The sequence below is a fragment of the Carassius carassius genome, chromosome 6 (assembly GCF_963082965.1).
Source record: "Carassius carassius chromosome 6, fCarCar2.1, whole genome shotgun sequence".
Taxonomy (NCBI): domain Eukaryota; kingdom Metazoa; phylum Chordata; class Actinopteri; order Cypriniformes; family Cyprinidae; genus Carassius; species Carassius carassius.
The window spans coordinates 40260055-40276694 of NC_081760.1; the positions used below are offsets into that span (position 1 = coordinate 40260055).

General features: G+C 42.0%; 1 protein-coding gene across 1 annotated transcript in view; it reads left to right on the forward strand.

The window, feature by feature from the left end:
• The first annotated feature begins 319 nt into the window (after window positions 1-319).
• LOC132142890 (NACHT, LRR and PYD domains-containing protein 3-like) overlaps window positions 320-16640 on the forward strand; it is a 135866-nt gene continuing 119545 nt past the window's right edge. The window contains exon 1 of the mRNA XM_059553080.1: window positions 320-450. Within this exon, the coding sequence (XP_059409063.1) occupies window positions 335-450 (116 nt within the window). The 5' untranslated portion in view covers window positions 320-334. The remainder of the gene's footprint in view (window positions 451-16640) is intronic.

Here is a 16640-nt window from a genome sequence, read left to right on the forward strand (position 1 = left end):
CTTTCATCTTTAATTTACTGATTCAGAAAAATAGATTATTACTCAAATAAATGTGAACAGAGTCATAGCTACAAAAAAATAAATAAACATTATCAGTTTGTTGGGTATGTCAGCTGGTCACATTACAGCACAACAGGGATTCATGCTTTCAAGAAACCTGATGTCAGATTACAGCAGCATAAAACACACTCGTCTCTGAACAGAGATTCATGATTTCTGTTTTGATTCATTCTCAACAAACACATGAGCACTGAGTTCCTCCACTGATGTGGTCAAAGTGTTTCTGTTATTTGTTCTGTTTCTTCATTGACAGACCTCAGATCAGTTCTTCATCATGGAGATCAGTGAGAGATCTTCATCTCCAGATCCCAGCTGTGTGTCTCTGAAGAGTGACGCATCCATGGATTATCCTCCTGAATTCAGTGCTGAACCAGTGACCTCTGACCCCAGGTGAGACACTGTCCAGCTTGGTATCGTGCATTTTAAACATTTAATGTTTTAAAATTAACTTCGTGTCAATATGTAAGACATAAAATGTATGAAAAATACTAGACTGCCACCTGTGATGATTTACATTCTAATTTTGTTTATAGATTAAATCCTGTATTTATATATTTTTTAATCATTTTTTTCCCTCAGCAGTGTGTATAGAGAAACTCAGACCAGAGATCCTCCTGAACCAGTGAATGATGAACTACAGAGAGTCAAAGAGCAGCACAAAACCAGCATGAAGAACAAGTATGAGAGATTATTTGAGGGACTGAAACTCCTGGAGAATGAAAGCCTCCTGAACAGCATCTACACACAGCTCTACATCATAGAGGGAGAGAGAGAAGGAGTGAATGAAGAACATGAGGTTTTACAGATGGAGAAAACAGCCAGAACACAACACTCACAAGACACTCCAATCGACTGCAATGACATCTTTAAAGCCTCCGCTGAAGCAGGATGTGAGGAGAAAGAGCAGATCAAGACTGTTCTTACTAAAGGCATCGCTGGAATCGGAAAAACCGTCTCTGTGCAGAAGTTCATTCTGGACTGGGCCGAGGGAAAAGCCAATCAGGATGTAGATTTCATGTTTGTGCTTCCATTTCGAGAGCTGAACTTGATCCCAGATCATCAGTACAGTCTTCACAGACTTCTGCTGGACTTTCATCCTGAACTTCAAGATCTGGACTCACAGATTTATGAGGAGTGTAAAGTTGTGTTCATCTTTGATGGTCTGGATGAAAGCAGAATCACACTGATGTTTTCAGACGCTCAGAAAGTTTGTGATGTGACTGAGACTTCATCAGTGGCTGTGTTGATGTCAAAGCTCATGAAAGGAGAGCTGCTTCCCTCTGCTCTCATCTGGATCACCTCCAGACCAGCAGCAGCCAATCAGATCCCCTCCAAATACATCCACCGTCTGACAGAAATTCAGGGATTCACTGAGCCTCAGAAGGAGGAATATTTCAGGAAGAGAATCAGTGATGAGCATCAAGCCAGCAGAATCATCTCACACATCAGAAGAGCAAGAAGCCTCCACATCATGTGCCACATCCCCGTCTTCTGCTGGATCTCATCCACTGTGCTTCAGAAGCTCCTGGAAGAAGATCTGAGAGCAGAAATCCCTCAAACTCTGACTGAAATGTACATCCACTTCCTGCTGATTCAGATCAACATGAGGAAGCAGAAGTATGAAGAGAGAGATCCAGAGAAACTCCTGCCGTCCAACAGAGAAGTGATTGTGAAACTTGCTGAAGTGGCTTTCAAACAGCTGATGAAGGGCAATGTGATGTTCTATGAGGAGGACCTGATTGAGAGCAGCATAGACGTCACTGACGCCTCAGTGTATTCTGGGATTTGCACTGAGATCTTTAAGCAGGAATCTGTGATTCATCAGAGGAAAGTCTACAGCTTCATTCATCTGAGCGTTCAGGAGTTTCTCGCTGCTTTCTATCTGCTTTACTGCTGTTTAACAAAGAACCAGGAGCAACTGCTCGAATTCAGATTATCCAGCTCTGAAGTCTCTCTGTATGTTGTACTAAGATCAGCAGTACATAAAGCTCTCAGGAGTAAGAATGGACGTCTGGATCTGTTCCTGCGGTTCCTGCTGGGCGTCTCACTGGAGTCCAATCAGAGACTCTTACAGGATCTACTGACACACACAGAGAACAGATCAAAGACCATCAGCAGAACCACACAGTACATTAAAGAGAGGATCACAGATCCAGATGATCCTAATCCTCTCTCAGCTGATCAGTGCATCAATCTGTTCCTCTGTCTGCTGGAAGTGTTAGATCAGACTCTGTCCAGAGAGATTCAGGAGTTTGTGAAATCAGACAAACACTCAAAGAAGAAACTCACTGCTGCTCACTGCTCAACAATCTCCTACATGCTTCAGATGTCAGAGGAGACACTGGATGAACTGAACCTCATGAAATACAAGACATCAGCTGAGGGGAGAAGAAGACTGATACCAGCTGTGATCAACTGCAGAAAAGCTCTGTGAGTGTTTCATCATCAACTAAAGGATCATATTTAATAATGAATCTGACTCCTTTAAAATAAATGTTCCTGAATGAGAGATTTTCTCCTGAATAAAAACATGTTTGCCAACAGAATCGCAAAGTAGACGAGTGAATTACCCACTGCTTTAAAACCGATATCATCTGGACATTATTCAAGTGAAACGCACAGGCACACAAACACATTTAGTAACGATTAATCTTACTGAAAATGGCCGATTAAGCAGTTTATATTCTGAAACATATTTCTATGTTGTGTTCTGTGTGCATTAAATTACATTTGGATGTAAATGGTCCTTTTCCTGACATATGTAAAACACTGAGCTGTCTAGGGAGCGTCTAATGGATCATCTTTATGAGGCTGTCGGGCGTCTAGCTTCATCTGTCTTTAGTTTGTTCAGGTTCAGATTCCTCTGCAGTCGTTGTATGTTGTAAAAAAATAAAAAAAAATCCATTCATGTCATGCAACAGCAAGCATAGACTATTAACCGCCAAAAGTGCAGATTCATCACGCGCCAACTTCTTACGCAAATAAGATTGGGAAAGCCTATTAATAAATCTGATTTTATTTATTAATATACTTACAATAAATAACAGTAAAATATATTAAAATAACTACATTACATGCATATTTACTTTTGAGTTGAAAACATTATTAATTAACAAATATTTAGTAAAATCTTTCAATCGTTAGGGGAGCAATGATTGAAAATAGTAGGATATTTTGCTAATTACTTATTGCAAATATATGCAGTTATATGCACCTCAGCACTGTAATACATTATAAAGCAGAATGAGTGGAGTTTAAATTGTAAATTATTAAATTATTAAATGGATGCCACCTTATTGGGCAAAATTTTATTAATAATAAAAGCTTTTCTGATGTGATTTGAAATTTGAAAAGGGAGAAAGAAAGTTTACCAAAAGGCGGATTCGAACCCGAGTCAATCGTGTCAAAAGGAACAGAATGACACACGCTTCACCATCGACACTGAACTTGATGATTGGCAGCTGTCTGTTGTCATGTGATCTCTCTCCTCGTCTCCTCATTGCTCTCCGCTGCTGTTCTGCTTCAGACGTGATCAGGAGGAAGTAGAAAACAGTCCTTTAGCAGCTCGATTCATCAAATACTCTTCTGCTGTGACAAGCAGCTTCTGAGATCTGTAATGCTATTTTTAGTCTTTTATAGTGAGTAATGAATCTGCAGTAAAGGACACACATCTCATCAGTGCCTCATTGCAACCCATGATTTTAAACATGCTTATTGTGTGTAATAATCTGTATTTTGCTCTATTAATTTCTATACACTAATGCAAAACCTATACTTTAAACATTAATGCAGTCACTCACAGACATAATAAATTAATTTCCACAGAACTGTTAGTTCATAGATGATGATTAATAGTCAAATAAATAGTAAATGTTAATATAATTTTGAGCCTCTTAAACAATCATTTAAAGATCTCCAGCAGCTGACAGAGAATTAAATCCATCTGTTTTATTCCATCATGCTCTCATTCAGGACTCTTTTATTTCATTAAGCTAATTTGAAAGGATTTGATTTCCACATACGTGACTCAGTGAATTCATCTCTGTCTCTTACTGTGAAGATTAAACTACATATCAAGCATTTATTCAACACGTCTCGTTTGATCTTGAATGACTTTGACCTTGATTAAAGTTAATAAAGTTAATAAAGCAAAGCAAGTTACTGTTCCTGTGAACACCACTGACTCAAACTAATGCAGCTGAAGCAGCAAATAAAGAGAAACGACAAATATTGATCACATTAACAATACAGCAGGAAGGATTTAATCCTGTTCAACTGTCTGGAGTCTCTCAAAACTTTTATTTTTATACCTCCAGAAAACATTGCTACATTTAGCAGAATGTTAAATATTGATGAGTTGAATAAACAGCCAGGAGCTCATCTGATCTCAGATATGAATCAATCTGAAAGATTATAAAACATCATATTGTGATTCAGTGTTCAGATTATGTCATCCTCCGTTCCCTGAGGACAGAAAACTCACAACACTCTGTAAATGTCTTTATTGTTTTGTTATTTCTTAAATTATATTTAATCTCTTCTAGATTTTCTGGCTGTAATCTCACTGCTCAGTGTTGTGAGAGATTGTCTTCAGCTCTACAATCCTCAAACTGTGTCCTGAGAGAGCTGGATCTGAGGAACAATGACCTGCAGGACTCTGGTGTACAGTTTATTTCTGATGGACTGAAGAGTCCAAACTGTCAGCTGCAGATACTGAGGTATTAAGAACATATAAGAGATCATTTACAGTCAACTGATCACAGTGTGTGTGTGTGTGTGTGTGTGTATAGATGATCTGACTGTGTGTGTGTGTGTGTGTGTGTGTGTGTGTGTCTGTCTGTAGATGATCTGACTGTGTGTGTTTGTGTTTGTGTGTAGATAATCTGACTGTGTTTGTGTGTGTGTGTAGATGATCTGACTGTGTGTGTGTGTGTGTGTGTGTGTCTGTAGATTATCTGACTGTGTGTGTGTGTGTGTGTGTCTGTAGATGATCTGACTGTGTGTGTTTGTGTGTAGATAATCTGACTGTGTGTGTGTGTGTGTGTGTGTGTGTGTAGATGATCTGACTGATTGTGTGTGTGTGTGTGTGTGTGTGTGTGTGTAGATAATCTGACAGTGTGTGTGTGTGTGTGTCTGTGTGTAGATAATCTGTGTGTGTGTGTGTGTGTGTGTGTGTGTGTGTGTGTGTGTGTATGTGTAGATGATCTGACTGTGTGTGTGTGTGTGTAGATGATCTGACTGTTTGTGTGTGTGTGTGTGTGTGTGTGTGTGTGTGTGTGTGTGTGTGTGTGTGTGTGTGTGTGTATGTTTGTATTAGTGTTGCACGATATACTGATACTAAAAATGTATCGCGATACCCTGCTTTAGAAAACAGTATGATTCCTCATGTTACCGGTACTTTAAGAATGACCTTAAAGAAGAGCCGTATTTTCTGAGTTGCATCGACGTGCGGCAGAAGGACAGTGTGTGTTAGGGCTGCAACAAACGATTATTTTGATAATGAAATAATCTAACGATTATTAGAAAGATTAATCGACTAATCGTCAATTATTTCACTGATTAATTAATATAATTTGATTGATTCTTCAGCTCTTGCAATTTGTTAAAATACTGTTATACATAACAAATAAATAAAATACATAGTAATCACTTCAGCTTTGGCAAATAATATTATTTAATTACAATTATTATACAATTAATTTATACAAATAAATATATTTGACACAAAATGAGATGACAGAGAAACCGTATTTACCATTTAATTACTATATGAAATTTAACTGAACGACTCGTCATTCTGCCTAACATCTCCTTTCGTAAGTATATGATATGGATAAGAAACAAAATAAAGGTAAGTGATTAGATGTTTTATTTTTGGATAAAAAAATTATTCACAATATACACTACCAGTCAAACATTTTTTAACAGTAACATTGTTTTCAAAGAAGTTTCTTCTGCTCATCAAGCCTACATGTATTTGATCCGAAGTAGAGCAAACACAGTAATATTTTGAAAGATTTTTTACTATTTAAAATAACTTCATTTTATTTGAATATATTTTAAAATGTAATTTATTCCTGTGATTTCAAGGCTGAATTTTTTGCATCATTACTCCAGTCACATTGTGAGCGACCACTTGGCTAAAATTGCGTACAAAACGACGATAGAAATTAGCAAAATCGAGAAAGCGGCATGAGAGTCAGGGACGGGCCAGTCGGCAACCACCTGGACCTTAGCTGGATCCATACTGATCCCCTCTTCAGAGATGACCGAGCCCAGAAACGTTACCGAGGACATGTGAAAGGAGCATTTCTCAGCCTTGACAAATAGTCGATTCTTAAGCAAGCATTGGAGGATGTGGCGAACGTGTTGTACGTGGACTTGGAGAGAAGGTGAGAAAATTAATATGTCATCGAGATGACAAAGACGAATAAGTTGAGCATATCCTGAAGGACGTCATTAACAAGAGCCTGAAAAACGGCGGGGGCGTTGACCAATCTGAAGGGAAGAACCTTATACTCAAAGTGTGAGAGGGACGTGTTAAAGGTGGTAATAGGGGGGAAGAGACATGGCTCGGGAATGACTGAAAACCCCTCACATATCGTGATATTCCTCCGGTACTCCAGACAATTCCCCTGCTTCCTCCTGAAAAACAGAAACAGAAGACACAGGGGGAACAGCAGAGACTAAACACTCAACATGACCTGACAACTTTCCAAGACAAAATGGATCCTTTAGCCCAATCAATGTGAGGATTATGGAGCTTTAGCCAAGGATCGCCTAAAACAACAGGAGTGTAAGGAGATCGAAAAATAAAAAAAGAAATTGTCCCTCTGTGATTACCAGAAATGGTAAGAGTCAATGGAATAGTCTCCTTCTGTACTCTAGGTAGATTACAGAGAGCGGAAAGCAGTCGAGAAGCCTCCTCACAATGGGTTGATCGGTCGAAGACCCAGATCATCTCCTCCTTGAAAAGCGCAAAGCTGGAGATGCAATCTGTCTCCGCCTCCCAGTTAGCCGTTCCCCATTCTCGAGCCCGGCCAGCGAGAAGGGAGAGAACGTAGGCGACCTTGGCTTGCTCCTTTGCATACATCATGGGCTGTAGGGAAAACACCACCTCGCATTGGGTAAGGAAAGAGCGACATTGTTTTGGCTCACCTGAATAGACTCCGGCGGGACAGGAGGAACATGCGAGGCGGAAGACTGTAGGCACATATTGTGGACCTGGCAGGAAAGCTCGAACATCTGAGCGGCCAGCATCTCGTTGGCGTGTCTGCCGGCGGATATGTCCTCCTCATGCTTGCCTAGAAGGACACCCTGGTGTTCCACGGCAGTCTGGAATGGGCTGCCACTAGCTGAGTCCATGTCTTGGTCAGATGGTCAGGTAGAGAGGACTCAAAAGCGAGATTGACAATTATAGTTCTTTAACGGAATCAAAAAGTCTGACCACAGGTAATCCAAACTGAAGTATCAATAAAGAACGGCGAACTGAAGTAACCAGTGGACTTGGTATAGTAACGTGAACACAAAGCTCCTCAGTGGCAGGGGTGACCAGAGGACTGGTGAGGCAGAGGCACTTGTAGCTCATGAAGAGGCAGACGGTCGGAGAGCACCCAGCAGGTAATCTGTTGCAGTCTTTAGCAGGCAAGGTTCTGTGGATGTACAATGACGAGCACAGAGTAATTCCAGCAGTGGAAGTTATACCGTAGTACAATTCAAGTTTTTCTATTCAATTCAAGTTTATTTGTATAGCGCTTTTTACAATACAAATCGTTACAAAGCAACTTTACAGAAAAGTATGTTTCTACAATATTTAGTAATAGCTTATAAGTGGTGACTGTCAGTTTGTGCACGTATAACAGGATTTTTAGAAAAATTAATACAAGACGTAGTCAGCCAGACAATGAACATTATTAATATTATTAATAATTAATAATTATTATATGATGCAGTCACACTTGTAGCAATATTTGTTAGTTCTGTTTGTTGATTCAGGGTTAGCATCATCTGAGGTCCTCTGAGGGTCAGCATCATCTCTTCTCAGGTGTTCTGGATCCAGACTGGAGCTTGTGTAAATCCTACTTACCACAGGATGTAAATCCCATGGCAAAACACAGAAACAAATAGAGACATCATTAGCATAGCTGCTGATCCAACAAAGTAAAATTTATTAGTTTAACCCAAGCTAAAGAATAAAAATGCGCATTTGATCAGATGCAACTACACTCACAATTTAAGATACATTATTTGAATGCTCGGTGAAAGAGATGCATTTTTAATCTAGATTTAAACAGAGAGAGTGTGTCTGAACCCTGAACATTATCACGAAGGCTATTCCAGAGTTTGGGAGCCAAATGTGAAAAAGCTCTACCTCCTTTAGAGGACTTTGCTATCCTAGGAGCTACCAAAAGTCCAGCGTTTTGTGACCTTAGGGAGCGTGATGGATTGTAACGTGGTAGAAGGCTAGTAAGGTACACAGGAGCTAAACCATTTAGGGCCTTATAGGTAAGTAATGATAATTTGTAACTGATACGGAACTTAATAGGTAGCCAGTGCAGAGACTGTAAAATTTTGTTAATATGATCACATTTTCTTGACCTGGTAAGGACTCTAGCTGCTGCATTTTGGATTACTTGTGGCTTGTTTATCGAAGAAGCAGGACAACCACCTAGAAGTGCATTACAATAGTCCAGTCTAGACGTCATAAATGCATGAACTAGCTTTTCTGCATCAGAAACAGATAACATGTTTCATAGCTTGGCAATGTTTCTAAGATGGAAGAATGCAGTTTTTGTAACATGGGAAATATGATTTTCAAAAGACAAGTTGCTGTCTAATATAACACCCAGATTTTTGACTGTAGAGGAAGTAACAGTACATCCGTATAGTTGCAGATTGTAATCTACAAGATTCTGTGTAGTGTTTTTTGGTCCAATAATTAATATCTCTGTCTTATCCGAATTTAATTGGAGAAAATTATTGGTCATCCAATCTTTTACATTTTTAACACACTCTTTTAGCTTAGATAATTTAGAAGTTTCATCTGGTCTCGTTGAGATATATAGCTGTGTATCATCAGCATAACAGTGGAAGCTAATTCCGTATTTTCTAATAATATTACCAAGGGGCAACATGTATATTGAAAATAGAAGGGGACCTAGGATGGATCCTTGTGGCACTCCATATTTTACTGGTGATAAATGAGATGACTCCCCATTTAAATAAACAAAATGGTAGCGATTGGACAGGTAGGATCTAAACCATCTTAGAGCCTGCCCTTGAATACCTGTATAGTTTTGTAATTGATCTATGATTATGTCATGATCTATGGTGTCGAACGCAGCACTAAGATCAAGTAAAACTAGAAATGAGATGCAGCCTTGATCTGACGTAAGAAGCAGGTCATTTTTAATTTTAACAAGTGCAGTTTCTGTGCTATGGTGGGACCTGAAACCTGACTGAAATTCTTCATATATATCATTTTTGCTCAAGAAGGTGCTCAATTGAGCAGACACAACTTTTTCTAAAATTTTAGACATAAATGGAAAATTTGAAATAGGCCTATGATTTGCCTGTTCACTAGGATCTAGTTTTGGTTTCTTAATAAGAGGATTAATAACCGCCAGCTTGAATGGTTTTGGGAAATGACCTAAAGATAACGATGAGTTAAACATATTGAGAAGCTGTTCTTCTATTACAGGTAAAACTCTTTCAGTAATTTAGTGGGAACAGGATCTAATAAACATGTTGTTGGTTTAGATACAGTGATAAGTTTATTTAGCTCTTCCTGTCCTATATTTGTTTATCTTTGGGTGCGATGGATGAAACTGAAGTGTTAGACGCTGTAGAATCTACATTCCTATTGTATTTCTAATGTTATATATTTTATCAGTGAAGAAATTCATAAAGTCATTAATATTAAAAGTTGGTGGAATATTTGAATCAGGTGGCGTCTGGTAATTTGTTAATTTAGCCACTGTGCTAAATAAAAACCTTGGATTGTTTTGGTTATTTTATATGAGTTTGTGTATATGCTCTGCCCTAGCAGTTTTCAGAGCCTGTCTATAGCTGGACATACTGTTTTTCCATGCAATTCTAAAAACTTACAAGTTAGTTTTTTTCCATTTGCGTTCAAGACTACGAGTTTCTTTCTTGAGAGAGTGAGTATTACTGTTATACAATGGCACAGTACTTTTTTCTCTAACCTTTTTCAATTTGATGGGGGCAACAGCTTCTAATGTATTGGAGAAAATAGTGCCCATGTTGTCAGTGATTTCGTCTAATTCATGTGTATTTTTGGGTACAAATAGCAGTTGAGATAGATCAGGCAGGTTATTTGCGAATCTGTCTTTGGTGACTGGAACAATAGTTCTGCCCAGACGGTAACGCTGAGACATATAGTTAATATCAGTGATATGCAGCATGCACGATACAAGGACATGGTCTGTAACATCATCACTTTGAGGTACGATATCTATAGCAGTAAGATCGATTCCATGCGATATAATTAAATCTAGTGTATGATTAAAACGATGAGTGGGCCCGGTGACATTTTGCTTGACTCCAAAAGAGTTTATTAGGTCAGTAAACGCAAGTCCTAATGCATCATTTGTATTATCAACGTGAATATTAAAATCTCCCATGATTAGCCCCTTTTCAACTGTAACCAGAAGGTCTGAGAGGAAATCTGCAAATTCTTTTAGGAATTCTGTATACGGCCCTGGTGGTCTATACACAGTAGCCAGAGCAAGAGATACATTAGATTTCTTTTGCATGTCTGACAGTGTTACATTAAGCAGAAGTATTTCAAATGAGTTAAACCTGTATCCTGTTTTCTGGGTAACATTGAGAATATCACTATATATTTGAAAAAACTGCTGACTACTCTTGTCTAACTCAGGTTCGGATTCATAGAACGGCTACAGGGTGTCCGGTCAGAACATTAGGTCTCACACCAGGAATGTACTTCAGGGTGATTTATTGTGCACGAACACAGAAGGGAGGGTTCGGAAGAGTTCACTTTCAAGGGGTGGCCTTTCTTACAGCCGCCCCCAAATTCACAAGGTGAATTTGAACAAGAAGGGCCTTACTAAATTTTGGAATGTCATTCAGTCAAAGGAGGTAGGCAGATTATCTTGGTCACTGGCCCTAGGTAAGTTCTGTCTTTCACTTTGATCTCAGCTGATCTGACTCTGTTATCCTTCCAAGGGAAAACTTGAACAATCCTTCCTACAGACCAAAGTGCACGAGGTAGCTGTGGATCCACAATCATAACAGTTTCATCTATCTGTAGGTTCTCTGTTTCTGACATTCATTTGTGTCTGGTTTGAAGGCTGGGTAGGTAGTTATGGATGAATTGCCTCCAAAAGTGATCAGCTAACAGCTGACTATGCCTCCATTTCCGTCGACTCAGAAGCTCAGAATCCTGGTATGTCACTTGGGGAAGTGAGGCATCCCGCCGCCCCATCAGCAGGATGTTGAGTGTAATTGGGTCAGGGTCAGCAATGTCTGAAGATGTGTAACCAAGAGGTTTGGCATTAAGGATCCCCTCTATTTCAATGAGAACAGTCCGCAATTTTTCTTCAGTGACTGTCTGTGCTCCGAGTGTCACTTGCAGGGCTGTTTTCAAGGATCGAATTTCCCGCTCCCAGCATCCACCAAAATGTGGGGCATTAGGTGGATTGAATGTAAACCTAATTTGCTGGCTTGCCAGTTGAGCTTGGAGCAGTGTAGGCATCCCGAAGTTCCCTTTCACCACCTTTGAAATTCGTTCCCTGATCTGACAGGATTTCAAAGGGTTTCCCTCGTCGAGCAATGAAGCGACGGAGGGCCATTAGGAATGAGTCACTGTCCATACTTGTGCGGAGATCAATATGCACTGCACGGGTGTTCATACACTTGAAGATGATCCCCCAATGCTTCTCATTTCGGCGTCCAAACTTTATGAGATAGGGACCAAAGCAATCTATACCTGTTGAATAGAAAACTGGCTGGTGAATTCTTAACCTGGCAGGTGGGAGGTCTGCCATCCTGGGGGGATGCGGTTTAGCCCGCCATTTTTGGCATTCAGCGCATTTTGGCGTTGGTGATGTTTGACTGCTGCTCGTCCTCTGAATACCCAGTATTTTCTCCTGAGCTCCGCAAACACCCTTTCTGGTCCAGGGTGATGCAAACAGTCATCGTAGTCTTTGATAATTAGTTTGGTGAGCGGGTGATGTGGATCAAGGACAATGGGGTGAATGGTATCCTCGTCTATTTGACTGATTTGTCATAGGCGATCGCCAACCCGAATAAGATTGGTTCTGATATCTAGTTCTGGGGCTAGGCAAAGCAGTAGACTATTGCTTGGTAGAGGTTTACCAGATTTCAAGTGCAATATCTCGTCTGGGAATGATTCTGCCTGGATCTGTCGGAGGGCTGAGAGATCAGCTTCTATATAGTCTTCTGCAGTTGCAATGGAGGGAGAGCTTTCTGCTGATGGTTGTATAAGAGCTTTTAAGTAGTCTGTGAATGTGCAAAATTGATGAGGATCTGGCAGTGACAGAGCAGTGGTTAACAGTCCACAGAAAGTTGACCTTTTCAGCTCACCATCTTGACTTATGTGAGCTAATGGTGGCATTTCTGGCCAGCTGTCTGTTCTTTTTCTGAGGAATTCTGGACTTTGGTTCCATCTGCTGTCTTTGTTGAGATCAGAGGGAGACTTTCCTCTTGTAATTGCATCTGCTGGGTTGTCGGATGACTGTACGTAACGCCAGGTGTCAGATTCAGTCAAGTCCTGTACTTCTGCCACTCTGGTCCCCACAAACACCTTAAAGCGACAGGAATCTGATAAAAGCCAAATTAGCACTGTGGTGGAATCAGACCACAGTGTGACACTACTGAGTGGTAACGTTAGCTCTGCCTTCAGGACTTTAGCAAGCTGTGAACCTGTGAGTTCTGCACACAGCGCAAGACGAGGGATGCTCTGCTGTTTCTTGGGAGCAACACGAGACCTAGCTGTTACAAAGGCCACCTCCACTTTACCTTGAGGGTTCTCTGTTCTTAAGTAAGCCACTGATCCATACACCTTCTCTGAGGCATCACAAAAGATGTGAAGTTGCCTAATACTGCTAGAGCAGTCTAGTTCCTTGCTTCAGTAACATCTGGGCAAACTGATATTCTGCAGATCTTCCAATTCACTCTCCCAGTGTTTCCAAGAGTCTAATAGGTCCTCTGGCAGCCTTGGGTCATCCCACTCCCTTTCTTTGTCCCACAACCTCTGCACTATCACCTTGGCTCGAGTGGTGAAGGGTACAATATAGCCAAGTGGATCATACTGGCTGGCAAGGATCTGGTAGATGCTTCGCATTGTGGGCACTTCACTGTCTGGTTTGGGTCGTTTGTAAGAGAGGGTATCTGATTGGCAATTCCAGTGCAGGCCAAGTGTTGATTTCTGAGCTTCTTGGTGGCCTTCGCTGAGCCAGAGGATGCTACTTGGTGACTGAATGTCAGCTGGCAGATGGCTGATAACTGAAGGGTCATTACTAGCCCACTGTCGTAACTCAAAGCCGCCAGATGCTAGAAGGACACAGAGTTTGTCTACAAGATTCTTGGCCATGTCACAGGAAGCGAAGCTCTGGAGGCAATTGTCCACATAGAATGACTTCTCCACTGAAACTTGTGTGTCCTTTCCAGGTTGGCTGTGATCTAGAACGTGCTTCTGTAAAGCAAACAAGGCACAACACGGACTGCAAGTGGTCCCGAAAGGCAGTACCTGCCATTCATAGACATCTGGGATTCTGTCTCTTTGCATGTCTCTCCAGATGTATCTCAGCAGAGGTTTATCTTGTGGCAAGAGGCGTACCTGATTGAACATGCCGCGGATGTCACTACTTATGGCAACAGAGTGCTCCCGGAAACGCAGAAGGACTGCCAGGAGAGATGGACCAAGTGTTGGACCAGGTAACAGTAGCTCGTTCAGGTTGTGCCCTTGATATGAGAATGAACAGTTAAAAACCACCCTGTTCTTCCCATTATGCTGCACCATGTGGTGCGGGATGTACCAGGCTTCCTTTGCTCTGTCCACTTGCTCCTGACTAAGTTTGACAACATAACCAGCTTGCACTAGCTTGGCCAGCTCCCCTTGGTATGCTGCAGTTAGAACAGGGTCCCTTTCCAGCCGTTTCTCGATTCCTCTCAACTGTGGCAGGACAGCTTCCTTTGGTGCACAGAGGCGAGGCATGCTCTTGACACGGAGCAGAGGAGTAGCGTATCGCTGGATACCATTAACATCCACTCTCACCGTGTTCTCTTGCTGAAGCTGAATGGACTCTTTGTCTTGGCGTGACCTGGTAATTACCTTTTCACTCTGGTAGGGTAGAACATCCATTTGCCACAGTCTCTCCACATTTGCATAAAGGTCATTGACAGGCCCCAGTGAGGTGAAGAATCATTGATCAGGGGAAAGATGACTGCTCAATTCTTCAGTTGGACCCTGCAGTGTCCATCCCAGACGTGTTCTTACTGCTGCTGGCCCACCAGGGGGCCCCAGCTGGACTGGTTCTATGGGTGTGAGGAGGAGGGGGCAATCAGAGCCAATGAGTAGAACAGGATGTACCTTGTCCAGCTGTTGTAGAGGTAACCCTGCAAAATGCTTAAATTTCTGTTGCAGGACACTAACTGGGTGTGTATGTTCTGCCAGACCGAGTGCTTTGGCTGTGAAGGCATTACGGATCTTGTAAGCTTTGCTGGGGTTAACAGTTTGGGACACAGTAAAAGTCACTGCCGCCCCGTGAATGACCTGGGTATCCTGTCTCACTGTACGAAGTACAAGGTCCTCTGGCTCCCCCACAAGTCTTAATTTCTGCACTGCATCATGCAGAATGATGGTCCGCTCCGATCCATCATCTAATATGGCGTAAGCCTCCATTGCCACGTTGCCATTCTTGATCAGAACCTTAGTCACTTTGAGCAGTACTTTACTTCCGGAGGTTGGTCGGTCAACATATAAAACTGCACTGGAAGGAGCTTCACTTGGCTGAGATGTCTTGACCTGGTCATTGACATCATGTAGTACCATAAGGTGCTTCTTGTTGCAGGTTGGGCAGAAAGACTTTAGTGTGCAGTTAGCTGCTTGATGTCCACGACCACAACGCCAGCATCGGTTCTTTGTCTTTATCCAGTCTATCTTCAGGTCTTTGCTTAGAAGCTTGAAGTTGTCACAGCCATTCAGATAGTGTTTATTATTATCACAGTATGGACAATAAGCTCTCACCTTCTCTTCTCTGACTGAAGCTGGTTTAGATGTGGCTGACGACATTGATGTGGAATGTCAAGACACATGTGATCCACATTCCAGCTCTACAGTACCTTTGTGGCCAAGCTGCTGCAACATACTGACAAGCGAACGCACCTGCAGTCCGAACATCCCGAAGGCCTTTACATCTCCACTACATATATTAGCTCCATCCATCAGCTCAGCTATTCGTTGCAGGGCTAATTGGTGGGGTTGACCATACATCTTATGCAGAGCTTTCATGGTGTCGGTGAAGGGAAATCTGGAGTTGCTGTAAGAGTCTGCCACAAGGAGGACCTCCTCCAGTATCAGATGGTCTATGAGGATTTGAAATTTGAAACGTTCTGTGGCATCGTCAGGCAGGATGTTCTCTAAAGCAATTCTCAGTCTTGAAAACTCCCTAGGGTCAGAAGACGTTAGGCAGGGGATGGTAGGGGCTGGACCTCTGTAGATTTTCTCTTGGGTACATGAGGGTAAGAAATGATCTGAGCTGTATTCTGCATGGGCTGGCCTCCTCCTTTCCTGTGATGGGACCACGGACTCAGGCAGCTGAGGTGGCTGGGAATATGGGGAAGTGTTGGGATACCTGAACTGAGCTGAGTCACTATAATGTGCTGTAAAGGAGGGTCTCTCATGAGGGGAGGAAGAAATGTTCATGTTTCTCAGATCTTCAGTCAGCTCTGAGCTTTCCTCTGGCACAGCTGGGTTTTGCAGTCTCTTAGTGGCAGATGGTGGCAACCTGCTGCGTGGAGCTGGTATTGGGCGGTATGGCTGTGGAGTCTGAAAGTTAACTGCTGGAGAGTGAGAGCGTGGTGATGGCATTTGTGGAGTGACCGACTCGGATGGAGAGCTCTGCTTCGATTTAAAGCTTTGAAGCTCATGCCATAATGCAGCATTCTGTTGACGCATCTCTTGGAATGCTGAAATGATCTCAGGGAGCTGGCTGGATTGTCGTTGCAAGGCTGCGTTCTCCCTCTTCATCTCCTTTAACATGGCTTTAAGCTCTGGCAGCTGTTTCACTTGCCTTTGCAATGCTGCATTCTCCTCTCTCAGCTTCTCAGAAGTGCAGTCCCATTGGTCAGTCAGTATCCACTCAGAATGTTCTGATGCTTGGCTCACTGGTGAAGTGGATCTGGAATGACCTGTAGCACTTGCTGTTTCATTCTCCAGTACTCCCTGGCAGATAAGTGACCGTGATTGCTGTTGATGAGACCCAGGTCCACTGAGCTCAAAGTCTTCGAAGTAGGCTGGAGGGTTAACTCGTCTCCTCGGCCGCACAGCAGGGGCTTCTCTTTCTGGTTGAGAC